The sequence below is a fragment of the Pseudopodoces humilis genome, chromosome 2 (genome assembly GCF_049639895.1).
Source record: "Pseudopodoces humilis isolate 2021_Gansu_Grassland_sample_001 chromosome 2, ASM4963989v1, whole genome shotgun sequence".
Taxonomy (NCBI): Eukaryota; Metazoa; Chordata; class Aves; order Passeriformes; family Paridae; genus Pseudopodoces; species Pseudopodoces humilis.
In genome coordinates this window covers 62,077,814-62,096,048 of record NC_142201.1, presented here as the reverse complement: position 1 = coordinate 62,096,048, position 18,235 = coordinate 62,077,814, and the positions used below count along the sequence as shown (strand labels likewise).

Here is an 18,235-nt window from a genome sequence, read left to right as displayed (position 1 = left end):
CCCTTAGAGCATCCCATTGGCCATGTCCCCTAGTACTAAGTGCAGTGCAGCACAGAGCTTTTTGGATGTTTCCTTTACCCACAAGGAAACCCTTCTGTTCATCATGTTTTTGAACATTTGAAACTTGCTTGCATTGGTCTATATATATATTTTTTTTTTTAATTCTGTGGCCATCTTCCAAGAAGATAAAAAGTCCAGGATGTGCAGGACTTGCATACTTACTGTTCATGTAGCTTGACCATCCCAGTCAGTGAAGCAAATGATGGGCATCTGTCATAAAAACCGGCCAAGAAAGTGCAGTCCTGCTATTATTACTGTTATCTATTTGTTTGGCAGGTTTACTAATGCCTTTTGTTTGTACAGAAATTTTTGTAGGCTGCTGTAGTGGGATCTCTACCAGAATGTTGGCAATGCTTAATGACCAGCAGTCAGCACCTGTTTAAGAACTTCCATACTTACTGTACACAGCACACAGGGCTCAGGCAGTGTTGAGGATCTTCCCTTTAGAAGGAGACCTGCTGAATTTTGTTTGTGACGAGGTTTTACCCTTCATCAGACATACTACCGATGCCTTTACCTTTGAAAAGGCTCTCTTGCCCAACTTTGAATGGGACAGCTGTATCCAGCCAGGTGTGTTCATTTGTCGTTGTTTTCACCACAGGAGCCTGCAGAGGAGCCTGGTGCTTTAATTTAGGCAAAACCTTTTTGACTTTGCTACATTATGTCAAAATACAAGCATTTTAAAGCCACGGCATGCTGCAAATCATCTTTTACCTTATGTCAGAGAATGATTGGCCTGTCAAATTATTGGAGAGAGCAGTTTAGCTGTCCAGGGATTGTACACTTTTGCAGATGGACTGAGCTTTTTCAAATAGCCTTAGAGACAACTGTTTAGGACTGAAAGGTTTTGTGAACACTTTGACTTTAGAAGAAATGTTAATTAGAATAGAAATTTTTAGTACTTCTCAGTAAGTACTAGCCTCTCTGCCTCAGGTTGCTGTGGAAGCTCCTCTGTATTGTTTCTGACAGTCGTTTTTCAACCCAGCCACCTGCAAACAGCGAGCAGCTACAGGAGCATGCTTGTTCCTTCTTTCCTTGGCTGAGGTAATTTTTTTCTGGAGCCAATCACACCATAGACTGATGGCCTGAAGACATTGCCTGTACTCACAGAAATTGCAGGATCGTTCTGTGGTCAGTTACGTCCTGTGAAGTTTCTTTCTCTCTCTTAAGGGAGTGTAATATCTTGGCCTTAGAATATGGTCTGTTAGTCATAATTATTTTGGTTAAGGTTAACAGCAGAAGGTATTCTTTGAGGTATGGTCCTGAAGGATTGATTAGTTGTGTGTGCAGGTATAGAAGGCTGGAACAGGGGGAGAACCAGGCTCTGGTTCAGCTCAGTGTCTGGTGTGGGAAAACCAGGTAAATACATTACAGGTCTTTATGGTGAACCCATCAGTTAATGCCTTCCTGCCTGATGCAGTTTGTCTGCATGATACTGCTTTCTCAGTGTTTAACTGTGCTCCTTTCCATCTTCCCTCTCTTCAGATCCACTTGACAACAAACTGCCTGTGGTGCTTGTCAGTATTGACGTGATACATTTATACAGCCATTATTGTATGGCTCTGGAGAGGCTGCCACAGCCAATCTAGATGGTCTTGTGCACTCTTTGAGGATCTCGTTTCTGTACTTAAAACTTCACTAAAATTAAACTATGCCAAGTCTGTGGGATGTTGTCTTCTCCTTTAAAGGGTTATTCTCAAGCTTGTTTGTTGTTCTAGTTTTGTCTTACCTAAAAAAAAAATAATCGATTGAGAGGATTTTAAACTTGTTTTTAGTTCTTTCTAAGGTGTCTGAAAGGTAAGCAAGTACCAAAAGTTTTGGACCTGGAATTGCTGTTTTTTGTAACACAAAATAAATATATTGGGGACCCTTCAAAACAACATTCTGTTTAGAGGGCTTTTTTACATATTACAAACAAGGTGTCATGTAATAAATCTCTTTAATGAGTACTGTGGTTATCAGGTAATTTGAGACTGAAAAGCCTGCCTTTCCTTGCTAGTATATTAGATTTCTTCTAGATGTTAGAGCTAACTCTTCCTCTTTTTCAACATATTGCATCACTAAAGAATTAACTCTTAATTAGCTTATAAAAAAAAACAAAAATAAAAAGATGTATATATATCGCCTCTCTCTCTCTCTCTCTATATATATGTATCTCAGATATATATACTGCATCATTATCTTCCATTGCCCCTTCTGTCTTTGTACCTCTAGACATACCAAACAAAATATCAAGTCTAAAATTTAGATTAGACCATTTCATAGTTTTGGTATAATACTTTTAATATGTTTTATATTTGTAAAAAGATATAAACAATCAATGATTTATTTTCTTTCTTTCTAAATTACTGTTTTATATCTTCAAATTCACTAAATTAGATATGTTAAAATGGAATATTAAATGGGTATTTTACTACTGAAAGGATAATTTTATTATTTTATTATTCCTTAAAGGAGCTAAGACTGGAGGGTGTCTTGTTTTAAGTCAGAAATTAGGCTAAGATTGTGAGTGGGAAATACTGCAAGTGCCAGTGTGCATGGAGCATGCTGCTTTACACAGAAAGTACAAATAGATGTGACCAGGGAGCTTCAAAACAGGTTTAGCTGAAAAATAATACACTGAAAAAATTTCTGTTATGCATGGCTAAATGTTAATGCCATGCAGAGCTATGAGTATTGTGAATGCCTGTTAGAAAACTGATCCCCAGACTGTAAGTTTTAATTAATTCAAATGTCATGGATTGTCATAGATCTGTCTGATTAGCAAGCTGCCAGATTCTTACAGCTAAAATACTGCAAATTCTATTTGCAGTTACAAAATGCCTTAAAAAAAGGGCAACCTTATCTATACTTAGAGGTTGAAAGGGTCCATTGTGTATCACCACCCTGTACTAATACACATTAAAAGTGGCTTTATTTTTTGTCATTTCTTTACAGAACAAAAGAGATGAACATCTTTTGAAGAAAAGAAATGTTCCTCAAGAGGAAAGCTTAGAAGATTCTGATGTTGATGCTGACTTCAAAGCAGTAAGTTCTTTGATTCTGGAATTATTTTTAAAACTTTGGTGGTGTCTCTAAATAATGTGTTCTGTTATCTTGCAGTTATTTGAAAGCAAATTTATTAACTGATACACTGTTAAAATAAGTTTACTTGTATTAAATATTTAAGAAAGCTATAATTTATCAGCAAAATTACTAAAACTTTTTTTTTCTTTTCAAGCAAAATGTAACACTAGAAGCTATACTGCAGGTATGTTATGTTTAACTTTTTTTTTTTTTTAACTAGAAGGGTGTGTTCTGTGCATTTTTAATTTTTACTGGGTTTTACAATTATTTTTTCAGAACGCTACAAGTGACAACCCAGTGATCCAACTGAGTGCTGTCCAAGCTGCAAGGTAAAAATAAAGAAAGATACAGAAACATAATTTATACACATTTTTTGTTATGAAAGTTACTTACTTTTACTTTTGATTTCACAGAAAACTCCTATCCAGTGACAGAAATCCACCTATTGATGACTTAATAAAATCTGGAATTTTACCAATTTTGGTAAAATGCCTAGAAAGGGATGATAAGTAAGTATTCTTTTAAAAATCTTCACTGTTACTGGAAGTTTGCATTAAAAAAAAAAAAGATCATTGTTTTAAATTAATCTGAGGATTGCAGCACCATACAATCTGACAAGTGGATCACATTCATGATGATAAATCACAAATTCTCCAGGAATATTTATTCTGCCACTGAAATGTCATTTAATTTTTCAGAGCTTGGTCGAGCTTTTCCAGCTAATGGTGAAAACCTTATTACATTTCTCATTGGTTTTGAATATTTCAGCCTTTTACCAGCTGTTCTTAAGAAACCTGCCACAGATTTGTTGTGTGTGTTTGCAGGAAGGCAGAGAACATGCCTGGTTGTGAACAGGGGTCTTTTCCAGAATACATTTGTCTTTTCCATTACGATTATTAGCTTAAGTTCCTGGTTTCTTCTCACTGCAAGGTGTGTTTCCTTCTGACTCTCTGCTGCTCTCTTATGTGATGGTAGAACATGGTGGGCATGCTGAGTCTTTATAGGAAAACAAAGAGCTTCAGTAAAGAAGATAGAGAACACTGAGCATATAGCTGCAAGCATTTAATGACATGTAAGAAACAAAACGTGCCATATTCAACAAATCTTCAGCCCCTGATTCAGATAGATGGGGGTTAACACAATTGAGGTAAATATTTTAGCATGTCTTTGATCTCAGGCAGACATGAATGTATTTATAGTATTTCCATCTTCAGTGTTATTTCTGCAGCTATGAGAGCTAGGAACTTCAAAAATATGGTTTGGTATTTTTGGAATATTTTGATGGCTGCAAAACTACAAACTGCAAGTAGGATTTTTTTTTCCAGCTTGTTTAACAAAACAGTTGCTTAGAAGGCATCTGACAATAACATTCAAATCAGGAAGACATTTTAAAATGGGTCATGAACGCTTGTCTGCTCTAGAAGTAGATGGTTCAGTGCTTTGCAAATTCTTTTAATTTGAATCTTCTGCTAGTTTTTGTATGATTTACCCTTGTAAATGTTTAATAAATCTTTCAGAATTGAACTCTGTTTTTTTTAAAGTCCTTTTAATCGTGATTGCTATATAATATTTAGCAGAGTTAAACTCTGAAAAGATTTTGCATAACAAATCATTAAAGCTGTTGTTCATGTTATACTTGAAAACTTACCACGAGAGAAAGAAAAAAGGACTTAACCTAAAACTAGAGCTTTAATGCATTTGCTCCTACTATTTAGAGGTTTAGAGGTAGCTGCTGACAGGTACAATTTGTTTTTACCTCCTGTTTAATTCTTTTGCAATCCCATCCCCATTAAATCCTCAAATTGCTTTTGAAATTAATACACAAAGAATTTTAAAATAAGCATGTACTTATGACTATATATAAAATACGACTGATAAAGACACAAAACCTATGGAAATGAAACAGTCACCTGATATAAATATTCTCTGTTCTTCCTAAATCCAGACACTTACAGTTGTGCTAACGACTGTAGGCTGTAAAATCTTGTGTAGCTTGTAGAACTCTTTAACTTTCAGTATTTGCTTGAACAGCACTTTTCATGCAAACTGTTTTACTAAACTGCTGTTGGCACAGACAACAGTTGACAGACATCTTGGAAGAGATGTTCTTCCTGCTTTCATGACATTTGTAACTCATTTTATCTGTATTTAATAAATCAGGTGTGATGCTGTCTTTTCATACTGATTCTAGATCTTTCCCCTGTCTGTGATGGTTCAGAAAAATATCTGTATCCAATCCACCAGCTTGCATTTGGTCTGGAATGTAATGTTGGAAGAATCAGGTTTAATTGGTTGTTTGGTTTTGTTCGTTTTTGGTTTTTTTAATGCTAATATTAATTCATAATGATGGATGGTTTACAAGAGGTCACAGAATGCAAGATCCCTTTTTTCTTATAGCTTTTCCCCTGAAAAGTTCAGGCTTAGATGTTGGGGTTTTTAAAATTTTAGCCCAGCAGTACTGCCTAAATGTAGAGTATGTTAGATAGATACAGCTAGTAATATTGAAATGAACCATAAAATAGTCTTCAGATCATGTTTCAACTTACTGGTATTTCATTACAGTCCTTCATTACAATTTGAAGCTGCATGGGCATTGACTAACATAGCATCAGGCACCTCGGCACAGACTCAAGCTGTTGTACAGTCGAGTAAGTATTGCAGCTTTGGGTTTTTTGGGGAGGAGGCAGCGGGAGTGGATACTGTGGGGAAAAAGAAAGTATTTGGATAACTAATGCCATTTCTTATCAATACCATCGAAGTAATAAATACATGTTTGTCCTAAAAATTTATCGAAGATTTCTGTGTTTGCTCTTAAACATTTATCTGCTTGTCACTAGCAATTAATGTTAATTAATGTTAAGGATCCCAGACAGGATTTTCCCATAAAGAAGAGATAGGGGATGACAGATGATACAATAACTATGACAAAAATCTAAGCAGTTTCTCATTCTTGGTTTGATTTCTGAAATCATGTGCCATTAATTGCTCTGTGGCTAACACTTAAGTTAGGAATTAATTCTTTCTGCCTCAAAGCTGTGTTCATAAATCTTACTAAAGTTTTTAAAATAGAGTTATATAAGCTTACACGTCTCTAAATACATTGTTAAGAAAATTACCATCTTTTCCTTATCTGTATGATTAGTCTCTCCTGTACACACAAGTTAGTTGTGCTGCTTTTGTTTCTTGTTTGACCAGACAGTGAGAAAGGAAAGAAACTCTAAAGTCAATTGGAGATAAGTTGATCAAATAATACTTTCAGGATTATATCTGTAGCTTTTATGGATCAGCATACTTATCTTAAAACAATTACCTTTATGCTAAATACAATATGTTTTCATTAAACAGTAGATTGTAGATAAGCAAATATATAATAAACTATCTTGACTTACTCATTCTCATTTTTATATGGGAAAATGGTGACTTAGTTATTTGATTTTTTTTTAAGTGTATGAACCTGCCTTTCAAATTAAAATGCTGGTTTGTATGTTTTCATGGCTAATAACTGAACAATTATTGTATTCTATATAGTTAAGGTATTGGAGCAATAGAATAACAACAACTATTATTATTATTATTATTATTATTATTATCATCCTCCAAAATAAGATTTGGATAAAATTATCTTACCAAAATGAGCTTTAGATAAAAATCCAAAAGCTTTAAAAAAAAAAAAAAAAATCTTGAATTTGTTTCAAAAATTCCTGATGTGATTTGGACACCTCTGTTTTTAGATTGCTTTTCTGGTGTCTAAGTACCTTTGAAAATCTACTCCCAAGTTTTTTCTTCCTTCTCAACTTGTTCATTGGTTAGTCATTGTTTTCTTTCTTTTTCGTGTTCCACAATGTTGTCCTGTTTGAATGAAGCTAACAGAAAGGATGTTTATAGTATTACCTTTGTAGGAAAAAATCTCAAAGTAAAAATTAAAAGTAGAATAAAAGTATATACAGCACAACTAAAAGCATTGTTGTGACCTGACCAATTTCTAGAAGTTTAAGTTGGGACATATTTCTCTCAAAATCTGTTTAATTAATGCTTGAAAAGAAGAAAATGTGCTAAGTGACTTCAGAGAATCAAAAAGCATTTTACTCATGAAGAGAAAACAGATGAAGTTTAGTCTGAAAGTCTTGCTGCTTTGACTGGGAGGTTGACCAAGGGAAAAGAGTCTCCCAGCCCTTCTCCCTTTAGATAAGGAAGGTTTGAGGAAACAAAGTAATAGACCCTTGCAGCTACAGAAGAGGCTGATGCAGCCTTAATACAAAAGAAGGCAGCATCCTGCAATCAGGAGGGACAGATGGTACTTGGAAGGCCCAGTAAAAGAGAAGTACTATATGCACAGAACAGCTCTTGGCAGGAGCCACTTTGGAGCAGGAATAATTTTTTGCGAGTGGTAGGTCAGATAACCTCAACTCATGCTCTCTCAGGTTGTCCTCCTGCCTGAGTGCTATTACAAAGTAGCTTCATTCCTGGTTTTGAAAGCATACCAGGATTGCAGTGTAATATAAACTACATAGTTGACCCTCTTCTCTGAAAAACGTTGAATGCATATATAGCTGAATTGTAATCTCAGTAATTGCTGAGAAGGAAGCTAAAATATTCCACTTGAGCTAATGGTAGTGGGATGATTATTACAAGAGTGAGTGTTCTTAAGCAACAGTGTGCTGCTGTCCCTGCTTGTCAGTTATAGGCAATGGCTGAATCACTCATCTAGGGTGGGGAAGGAATTTTAGGTTGTCTTTATTCTTCATTGCTCTGTACTTTTCAGGAAAATACATCAGAGGTTTTTGTCTTATTATCACTTTACATTATCAACACAGTATTGATTCACAGTTGCTCACAAACTGTGTTGAATTTTTTAAAACTTTGTGAAGCTATTTCTGCAAGAAAAAATATTCTTTAACAGTATATAAATTGATCTAGTTTATTCAGACTATAGGATGAGTGTGATCATATATAGATTTAAAAAATTGCTGCACAAATCACTGTCTTTCAAACAGTATGGGTTGTTTAAAGGAAAACAGTGCATGGGAATAGTAGTGGGATGGTTCCTTAGCTCTATCAAATATATTTAATTCCACAGAGAATGATATCTAAAATCAGTACCACTTCCTTAATTTGGTATGTTTCTGGCATTATATAAGAGCAAATTAAAACATGTCTTGGGACTGGCAGATGGATGTAAATCTTCACTGCATATGGAAACTAACTATAGCCACCCCCTGGGAGGAAGCTATTTTCTTGAAGTCAAGATATGAAGCACGTTTGCACAAGTAGGCATGTCATTCTGCTTGGTATGAGTTGTGATCCTGGATAACTGGAAAATCTGAATTACCAGGACATGCAACCTCACACCTGCGTATTTGAGGGTCTGCCTGTCACTTTGAGAAACACAAGGAAATGTTTAAATGTGGAGAGCATTGTTGATTAATAATTATATTCTCAAGTCTATTTTTCCCTTCTCTAGATATTTATAGAAATGTTCAACTCAGGTTTTGTGCACTCTTCATAATAGAAACATGTATAAGGCATGGTGGAAAATGTGTTTTGTGTAAATCAGTGAAAATGTTGCTCATATACCAAGGTCCAATATTAAATCCAGCCTTTACATTCTGCAGATGCAGTACCCCTCTTCTTGAGACTACTTCATTCACCACACCAAAATGTTTGTGAGCAAGCTGTCTGGGCTCTTGGAAATATTATAGGTAAGTTCTTATTTTGATGACTTGAATTCAGGGAGCATTTCATTTGAGAACTTGACTTTTTGAACATTGGCATTATCATAAGAGACTATGTTTCCTCTGAATTCTGTGTCTTGATACAATTTTTTTAAAAGTATATAATATGGCCAGAATTACATACATACCTCCTGGTTTTTTTCTAAATAATAGTATCAAAAATATAAACAGGATAAATTTTGTGTTTCCTAAAATATACATACATAACTTTACGTATGTATATTTAATTAAATATGACCTTTTAGTAGTAGACTATTGGTGAGGAAACATAGAATTTCAGTATCCCAACATGTCATTGCATACATTTCAAGATTTTCCATTTTTAATGTAATTTCTTTTGCAACAATTTTCATTTCCGTAGGTGATGGTCCTCAGTGTAGAGATTATGTCATATCACTGGGAGTTGTCAAACCTCTTCTGTCCTTCATCAATCCCTCCATTCCCATCACCTTCCTTCGGAACGTCACATGGGTCATTGTAAATCTCTGCAGGAATAAGGACCCCCCACCGCCTATGGAGACAGTTCAGGAGGTAAATAAAGAATTATGAGACAGATAATGTTTTATACTCTGGGCTGAAGGCCAAATGTTTTACATTGTCATACTATGAATTTTCGCATGTTTTTTGTCACTGCACATGTGTTGTGCCACTCTGCCATTTGTTAGATGAAATAATTTGACCAATTTGGTGGTTCTTGCTACAGCTGTACTAAAGGTATTTGTAACGTCTGAATCTGGGTAAGACTAAAGTGATGAGCTATACAACAAAAAACGAACACATTAGAAAGCATTCAAATACTCAGCGTTATATGTTTTCACTAAAAAAAAAGCTACAGTGTGATTCTATACGTAGAAGAATTCAAATGTAATTACTTTCAGCAAGAGCAAGTGTAAGTAACTTGTGGCATGTAGTGTGGTTTGTGTGTCAATTCAGTGTGCACATGCAGTCAGTGCCAAGTCCAAACCTGAGCAGAAATTCTGAAAATCTTTTTAAACTGGTGAACAGAGCAAATGCTTGGTTGACAGGGTCAGCACAGTTAGTAAAATGGAGTTATTTAACTAGAACTGTAATTGTAAGTAAAGTTCTTGATTTTAAGATAAATTCAAAAGTATAGATAAAATTTTTGAAGCCATGTGAAGTGTGTTACTGTTAACAGCTAAACTTCAATGAAATTTTAAAAATTGAGCAGAGAAACAGGGAAACTTTTACAAGTAATGCTTTACTAAATAAAACACTCTGTTCAAGGCAGTTTTATCACAGCCCAGTGTTATCCATATGTGATTATAGAAAATTAAACTTTAATCATAGAGGTTTATAAATTGATATTGGGCTAATAATTTTTGTGTGTGATAACAAAGCTTTTAAAATAACAGCAGGGAGACTTATCTGTGTTATTTGCTTGTTTTCCCTCAAAATACAGTCTACATTCTGTGTCTGGAATATAGTACTGTTTCATATTTTCACAAATTTGAAATACAGCTAATACAGATATTTTTATACATACTTAGAGGGAATGACCAGCTACTGGAATGTGTGTAATTACAATATACTAAAGCAGACTCAAGATAAGCTTTGTGATTGCAATACTTGGATTCATAATTTTACAACCAATTTTGTTCTACTGTAATGACTGATGGACTTCTTTTCAGATTTTGCCAGCATTGTGTGTTCTCATTTACCATACAGATATAAACGTAAGTAATTTCTAAAGTTCTAGATATTCAGATTCTTTGTTTTCTCTAGAAAGTTAATGCTGCAGGATTGTGTTAAGGTAGTAAACTTGGGTTTGTGTGTTAATTTATGTGTAATTAAGTGATAAATGCATAATTAAATATAAAGACTAATGTGCTTGTAGTCATTCAGAGCATGAAAAAGAAAGTGAAAATACCATTTCTGAAATACCTTTTGTAAAAGGTGGCATTTTTTATCCTGTACATTTGAAATAGCATTAAAAAATCCTGTCTTGAATTGAACACTAGACAATTAAAATGCCAGCTTTACCATCAGCTGCACTTTAATTCTGCCCCAATTTATAATTTTGCATAGATGATATGTAATAGATGTAAAAAAAATTACTTGTAATTCTATGTATCAGTCCAATCAAATATTGTGATCATAAGGGTAAGCCTGACTTCTGTAACCTGTTTGGTGCCTGGCTTTGCAACATTTAATTAAAGAAATTGCATATAAAATATATTTAAACAAACAGCAATAAACTATTGTTTTGTGGCACCTTTGACAACCTTCATGTTTTTAATACTAAACCTTCAGTATTTCCCACATTCCTCATTCATGAGTTTACCTGTATTTTTCCAAGTAATGTCCTAGGGAGTGGATTTACCTCATGAAGCCTTATATACTGGGACTTCAGAACAAAGATCTGTGTAACTGAGGGTTACTGAGCTGCTTTTCTCCTCCTTTTATCAGGACTTCGTAATCCCTATAGTGATCTTTTAGCTTAGGGAAGAAGGAATTGATCCCTTGTATTGGGTTTGGGGATAAAATAAAGCATAAGATTGGTGGGACTGTCATTTTTTAGTTGAACGCTGTTCAACTAAGTAGCGGTGTTTCTGCTGCCTTTTTAATGGTGAAGTGAGCTTGTCTCAACAAAATATTTGTACAGTTTAAGCTGGGATTTTGCCAGGGTTTTCCCAGTGTAATGTGAGTGGGAGACAGCACATGGTGACTTTTCAATGAGTAATTTGGACAAAGCTGAACAGAATTCATTGCAAAAACAAATATACTTCTAACCTGTAGGCTCTTCTTCCCTGCCAAATTTTAAAGCTTTTTGCAAGCAATAATTGTATGAGAGCTTATTGATGTAGGTATGAAACTGTGATGCCAGGTTTTGACTGATCTCAATCAGGGTGTCTGTCATTTTGATCCTGAGAGTCAGGTGGTAGTTTGGAGGTACCAGTCTGGTCCCAGCCTCTCCGTACTGGAGCAGCAAACCTATCTTTGGAGATGAGTCAGTGATGCAGGTAGGTCAGCCCACAGTCCTGTGAGCACTTCTGGCGGCTGCTGCTCTCATCACCAGCAGGGCTATGGGGCAGCAAACTGGTCAGGCACCATCTCTCACTGCTTCTGCTGCCATAGTGGCTCCACTGCAGCACGTTCTGCTGTCCTGCGGCACAGGAGGTGAGGGCAGCAGCAGGCTGTGGCAGGAAAGCCTTCGGGCTGTGCTGGCTGGCATCCGGAGCTGGTGGCAGCAGCCTGTGGGTCAGGACTCTGAAGTCCTTCCTATGTTCTAGTAGTGCAGTATTCAGCTGTTCTCATAGCTGGAAATTTTAAATGGGTATCTGTTTTTAAAGTAGGCTAGATCTAGGTATCTCAACAGATTATGTCCTTAGTGGGGTCCAGATTTCTTTTCCTGCAGTTCCTAGCATCCTCTCTATGTAATGTGATATCCTTCTCTGCTGGCTTTGTTTCTGCTTCAGGAACTACCGTTCAGTGACTAACTTTTCTACCTGTCTATTTTTGAGGGCTTTCTAATCATGCATATCAAGTCATCAGTGACTTTTTTTTTTTATTTTAAGATTATCAGATGGCCCTGCATGATAGGCATTTCTCTGTGGGTTTTGCTTTGCTTGAACACTTCAACAGTTGCCACATTACAATAGTTGCTCGTTCTTCAGTTGGTATAAGAACTCCTTTCCCTTGCTGTGTTTTTTATTCTTAATATGAAGGCAGGAAAAGGCATACATCCAGACTTGTTTGCAGTTTCACTTTAGAACTGCAATATGGATCAGAAATGCTAAGATGTCACATGGATTAAAAACTTAAGGAAATTCATGTATTCCATAATCATAAGATAGCACAGATAACAAATTACAACTATGCTAAGGAGGCTGTATTGGTATTTTCTTCAGAAAGTTACTAGCATAACTACTTACTGAGCTGGTTGTCTATCTTGGAAATTAAGCCCAACCATTTACCTTTGTGAGATGATATATACTGTCACTGTATGCACCAAAATGTGGTATTTAATTAAAAAGGAATTTGAGAGGACATAATTGAGAAATTACTCTGATGGAACAAATAGCCCTGGTTTTCATAGTTTTACATAATAATCTAACATATTACTGATTAGGTCTCATCATAATCATGTTTAAGTTTTTCCTATAACTAAATTGCATGTTTTCCTCTCTCCACCTCCAGATAAGTGGAATGTTGTTCACTAAATTAAGCTTTCGTTATACATATTTTTCTGTTCAACGTGTAACCCATGTTCTCTCCAATTTGTAGATTCTTGTGGACACTGTTTGGGCTTTGTCCTACTTAACAGATGGTGGAAACGAACAGATACAAATGGTGATTGATTCAGGAGTTGTACCTTTTCTAGTTCCCCTTCTGAGTCATCAGGAGGTTAAAGTTCAAGTAAGTCTGATTCAGTTATACTTAAATAGTCCTTTGTATGCTGTTTGCTAAAAATTTGTGCCTTAGAGTATTTATTAGTGGGATTAGTGAGATGAGCATTTATAGCTACATTTTGTTCAGGTAAAACTGAAGAAAAAATGTTACCTACACTGGGGAAAAATAGTAAAAAGAAAGCTCAAGCAAAGCAGTGGTAACACAGTTTTAAGTGAAGTGTCAGGTTAAACATTAACTTCTGTTATGTGCCTATGGAAGATACCTTCCTTTTCTAGTCCTAAAATATTTAGTGACAACAGATTTTGTGTTTTCCAGAACTCAAGTAATATGCACTCTTTCCGGTGCTGCATACATGGTTGTGCATATTCTATCTGTATAGCTCATGGAAATCAGCATTTTGGAATCTTTACAGTATGGAAATATTTGTAAATGCTGAGTCCTTTTAGTAAATTTGTAATTAGGTGTGAAAGGTTTACTGAGCTTACTTGATTAATTTTGAAGACAGTATGAAACTAAAAGTTATTTAATGTGTACTGGGTTTTTTATGAACCATTCGCTGAAATAGGGAGCTCTTCTGTGTATCTGTGCATTTGACATGTTTGTTTAGTTTGTACTTTTGGATGAGATTTGGCTGTCTTGAAATTTGTCAGACCTGTTCACTTGATGAAAGAAGTCTCTCCAGTATTCTGTCACATGTAAAGCATTTACTGACCAATACATAAAGATGTAAAGTCTGTTTCTGAAATCACCTGAGACTCAGTAAGTAGTCATGAGGTTTTGAACGCCCTAGTGGGGAGCTGAATGGGAGAGGTGAGCAACCTCAGCAGACATAGAGCCTAGAAGCTGTTGTTGGAATTGTAACACAGATCAGGTACATGATGAATTAATCTTCTAAGGTTTTAATATTATCTTAGGTTCTAATCTTTGCACTGCAAAGCTGTGCATTTATTCTGTGATGTACTGTGTCTTTTGATGAAACAATACCCATTGTTTACACCCATGATGTAGTTCAGAGGATGAAGTGCTAAATTATATTTTGCAAACTGTTTTTATAAAGAGACATCTTAAAATGATCTTTGTTGTTTCATAAGTTACACCAATGTCTTTAACATGCAATTTTTTTTCCTTCCCACTTTGGATATTCAGACAGCAGCACTGAGAGCAGTAGGCAACATAGTAACTGGTACTGATGAGCAGACACAAGTTGTTCTCAATTGTGATGTTTTGTCTTATTTCCCGCATCTCCTGACGCATCCAAAAGAGAAGATAAACAAGGTATGATTTGCTTCTTTCTAACTTAGTATGTTTTTAAGAAATAAAACAGTAGCCTGTGGAATATTACAAGAAGAATTTCCTACAGCTATTATTTTTGGCATGTGAGCAGTTTTGTATAAAGATGCAGCCTTTGAGGCTGGAGCTTAATTAGGGCTGAAACCAGAAAGCCATAGTGAGTATCCATGCATTGGTGTTGATGCCTTGTGCTTTCTGGGAGGACTGAAGGGTTTTGCTTTGAAGTGACATAACTTTTACTCATTTGCAAAGCGAGTAACTGGCTTCAGTTATAGTTTATAACTATAACTATAACTAGTTTATAAACTTCAGTTATAGTTTTTCATCATTTTAGTTGAGTCCAGTGAATTAGTTGCATAAGACTGATCCAGTTTTCCCACTCCACCTTTTCATAGTGAAGTTTGTTCACTTGTTCATCTTCACCTTCAGGGAAGGAGGATGTATCACTGTCCTTTCCTAAAATTGTCTCTGCATTTCATCTCCTTCCTTTTGGCAGAAATAACTTCACTGCTGCAAGGACTGGGTGGAATAAGGAGAGTTTGATGGAAGTGATCAGTGCCTCCTTTTCCAGAGCTGTATTTCATGTTATCTGGGTTTTTTAAGTCATTGTGCCACCCTCCACTGCAAAGATGGTCTGACTTTTTTGTTTGGATTATGAGTCCCCCATATAGTGTACCATTGAGGAGAAATCTATTTGTGAAGAATCTGTTTCTTCAGGCGCTGTCATCTGTAAAGATCTCTGAAGCAGTTATCTTTGACAGTCAAACTGATGTGATTTATTTTTGCCTGCCCTCTTAACTCTTACAAAAGAATGATGAACTCTTTTGAATGCCAAGAAATTATTTCTGTACAAAAAAAAATCCAGAAATGCTTTGAGTTTTGTTTCAAGTCTATATTGTGAGAGGCAAATAGAAATATAAAGAAAATAAAGCAAAAAAAGATACATAGCCCTAAAAAAGGGGAACCCATGTTTTTTTCCTGCAGTGCTTCATAATTGCCTGCTTGCCACATTTTTACTTAAGATTGGAGCCTTTTAAAGATGGATTGTTCTGGATTGTCATGACAAGTATCCCCCTTTGTAACTGGGCATTTATGACTGCCATGAGATAGGTGGTAGCTACATTGCTGAACCTTCTGAAGGAGTAACTGCTGAGAAAAGTCACAGGATGGCATGCCATTTGTGATACTTCAATGAGATTTGTGGACACCACTTCATGTTAAACAAAGAAAGTGGGACGTGGAGTCTTCCTTTCATTATAGCAGAAAGACACTACTAAGCTGTCAGTAGTAGGATTACAGGACAAGTCCTTTTTTTATTATGTTCTACCAGTTTTCCTATTTTCCTCATAAAAGTGATTGAAAGTTTAAAGCCAGTCTGTGACTCCAGCAGTGCAAAATGGATATAAGGTTTACATCAGTATTACTCCTGGTGTATGGAGACATTCCTTGTGTGAGAGAGAATCTGGCCCTGTGAATCAATCATATTAATTCTACGTTGATTGCCTGTTGTCTTTCACATTGCAATAAAAGTTTGTGTGCTACAAGTGCTACTGAGGAGGAGGTCTGTTTAGTGGTTGCTCATGGTATGATTTTAGGTTTTGAGGTAGTCAGGTTTGGTTGAGTTCTTTTTTTTTATCTGCTGACTAGTTTTAAAAGTGCTTTGCTTTTTTGCTTTATCCCATTGTAGGAAGCAGTTTGGTTCCTTTCCAATATCACAGCAGGAAACCAGCAACAAGTTCAGGCTGTAATAGATGCTGGGTTAATCCCCATGATCATACACCAGCTGGCTAAGGTCAGTCAAGCTATCAGCTATGCAAGTTGTCATCCTCTTTTTATAAATCTGACATGAGGAGTTTGTGATTTTTAATAAGTTTGACAGATGTTTCCATGCTGATTTTAATGAGCTATGAATTTTATTTTTCAGGGGGACTTTGGGACACAAAAGGAAGCTGCTTGGGCAATTAGCAATTTGACAATAAGTGGGAGAAAAGATCAGGTATGTATAGTGCAACTTCAAGCTGTCACTAAAATGTTGCAAATGCAGCCATTTGTGTAAGGAGCACAATGTTGAAAGCTTTTCTTTTGTTTCTGATTATTTAGGTTGAATACCTTGTACAACAAAATGTAATCCCACCTTTCTGCAATCTACTCTCAGTAAAGGATTCTCAAGTGGTACAGGTGGTGCTGGATGGCCTAAAAAACATCCTGATAATGGCTGGTGATGAGGCTAGTACAATAGCTGAAATTATAGAAGAGTGTGGAGGTAAGAGCTTACTAGGCTTTTAAAACATTTAACTGGCTGGATGCTATTCTGTCTTCCCTTTGCTGCTATTGATGTTTACTGCAGTGTTACTTAACATGGGCTATTTGAGTAAACAAGAGAGACTTTTAATGAGAGACATTACTTTTTTTTCCTGTTTATTTCAGTTTGGAGATGGCTGTGTAGAGACAATTGTTGAAGAAGCTTTCTGTAGTTTAGGTATTTTTTAGGTTTCAATGAGAATTGTAATTCTTTTCATTTGATAATTGCACATACTTTGTCCTGTGGTAAAACACACAATTCTTGCTCTAGTTCATTGCCTTGGAAGCAGTTTTAGGACCATAATTTCATTACAGACCAAAGCAGGATGGGGAGTCTTTTCAAGATGACAATCAAAGTTGTAACATATGCTAATTAATGTATTATAATAAAGAGATACTGAAGAACATAATGCACTGGAAGCTTTTCCTTTGTGTTATTCCATATCCAGTTTGAAAATTGGACTGGTGTTTTAGCTGCTTTGTCATCTTGCTGTTTTAAACTTACAGGCAATGCACAAATGTAGCCACTTATTTTTGGGGATACATGGAAGCCCAATGACTAATCCAAAAGTTACGTAGTAGACAGGAGTTTTAAAAAATAAGAGTTTCATCTAAACAAAGAGAAGACTCCATTATCCATTGTTCATAAAATGGAATATTCCCTGTCATGTAAAGTTCGCAAAGTACTTCTCTTTCCTCTTAGGGACCAAGATAGCTGCTATCATATTTTCAAACTTAGGTACATCTTTTCTAGTGTGTTTGAGTAGTAATGTTGAATCGTTTTTCTTATTTTTTTTAAGTAGTCAGTAACTCTGGTTTGATCTACAAAACTATTCTCTATTTTCTTTTATTCAGGGTTAGAGAAAATCGAAGCCTTGCAACAGCACGAGAATGAAGACATTTATAAACTAGCATTTGAAATTATAGATCAATATTTCTCTGGTGATGATGTAAGTATGCTAAAGGTGGAGAAATATATGCTTAGTAAGTACATTGTCACTGTTCCTCAGTTCCTGTGGTCACAAACAAACATTATCTCCAAAGTCAGTTTTCCTGGTCCTTGTTCAGTAGTTTCCCTCAATTTAAAGTCTTTGAAGAGTTTCTCAATATCAGGACCTTTCTTCAGTAAAATCAAGAGGAGTTCTCTAGTTTTGTCTGACAAATTGATCAGTGCTCACTTCATTTTTTCAGATTGACACATAATTACTTGTGATTAGAATCTAAACAGTTCTCTGACTCTCATTTTTATTTTCTTCTTTATTTTCTCATACATCAGTCTTTGCAAGGGGCAGCAGATCCTTACTTTCAGATAATTTTTTGTATTTCAGCTCTTTGTTTGCTCAGTTTGGATTCTGCAGTGTAAAGATCAAAAAAAAATCAAAACTTTCTGCAACTGTTTGATCCAGACCATCCAA

At 35.6% G+C, this 18,235-nt stretch overlaps 1 protein-coding gene across 1 annotated transcript in view; it reads left to right on the top strand.

Moving 5' to 3' along the window:
* Positions 1-18,235, top strand: part of KPNA3 (karyopherin subunit alpha 3) — a 49,331-nt gene that overhangs the window by 26,506 nt on the left and 4,590 nt on the right. The window contains exons 4-17 of the mRNA XM_005516350.2: positions 2,998-3,087; positions 3,281-3,310; positions 3,403-3,455; positions 3,540-3,635; positions 5,689-5,774; positions 8,739-8,825; positions 9,220-9,389; positions 10,508-10,552; positions 13,104-13,235; positions 14,376-14,504; positions 16,207-16,311; positions 16,444-16,515; positions 16,620-16,782; positions 17,676-17,770. Coding sequence (XP_005516407.2) covers positions 2,998-3,087; positions 3,281-3,310; positions 3,403-3,455; positions 3,540-3,635; positions 5,689-5,774; positions 8,739-8,825; positions 9,220-9,389; positions 10,508-10,552; positions 13,104-13,235; positions 14,376-14,504; positions 16,207-16,311; positions 16,444-16,515; positions 16,620-16,782; positions 17,676-17,770 — 1,353 coding nt within the window. The remainder of the gene's footprint in view (positions 1-2,997; positions 3,088-3,280; positions 3,311-3,402; positions 3,456-3,539; positions 3,636-5,688; positions 5,775-8,738; positions 8,826-9,219; positions 9,390-10,507; positions 10,553-13,103; positions 13,236-14,375; positions 14,505-16,206; positions 16,312-16,443; positions 16,516-16,619; positions 16,783-17,675; positions 17,771-18,235) is intronic.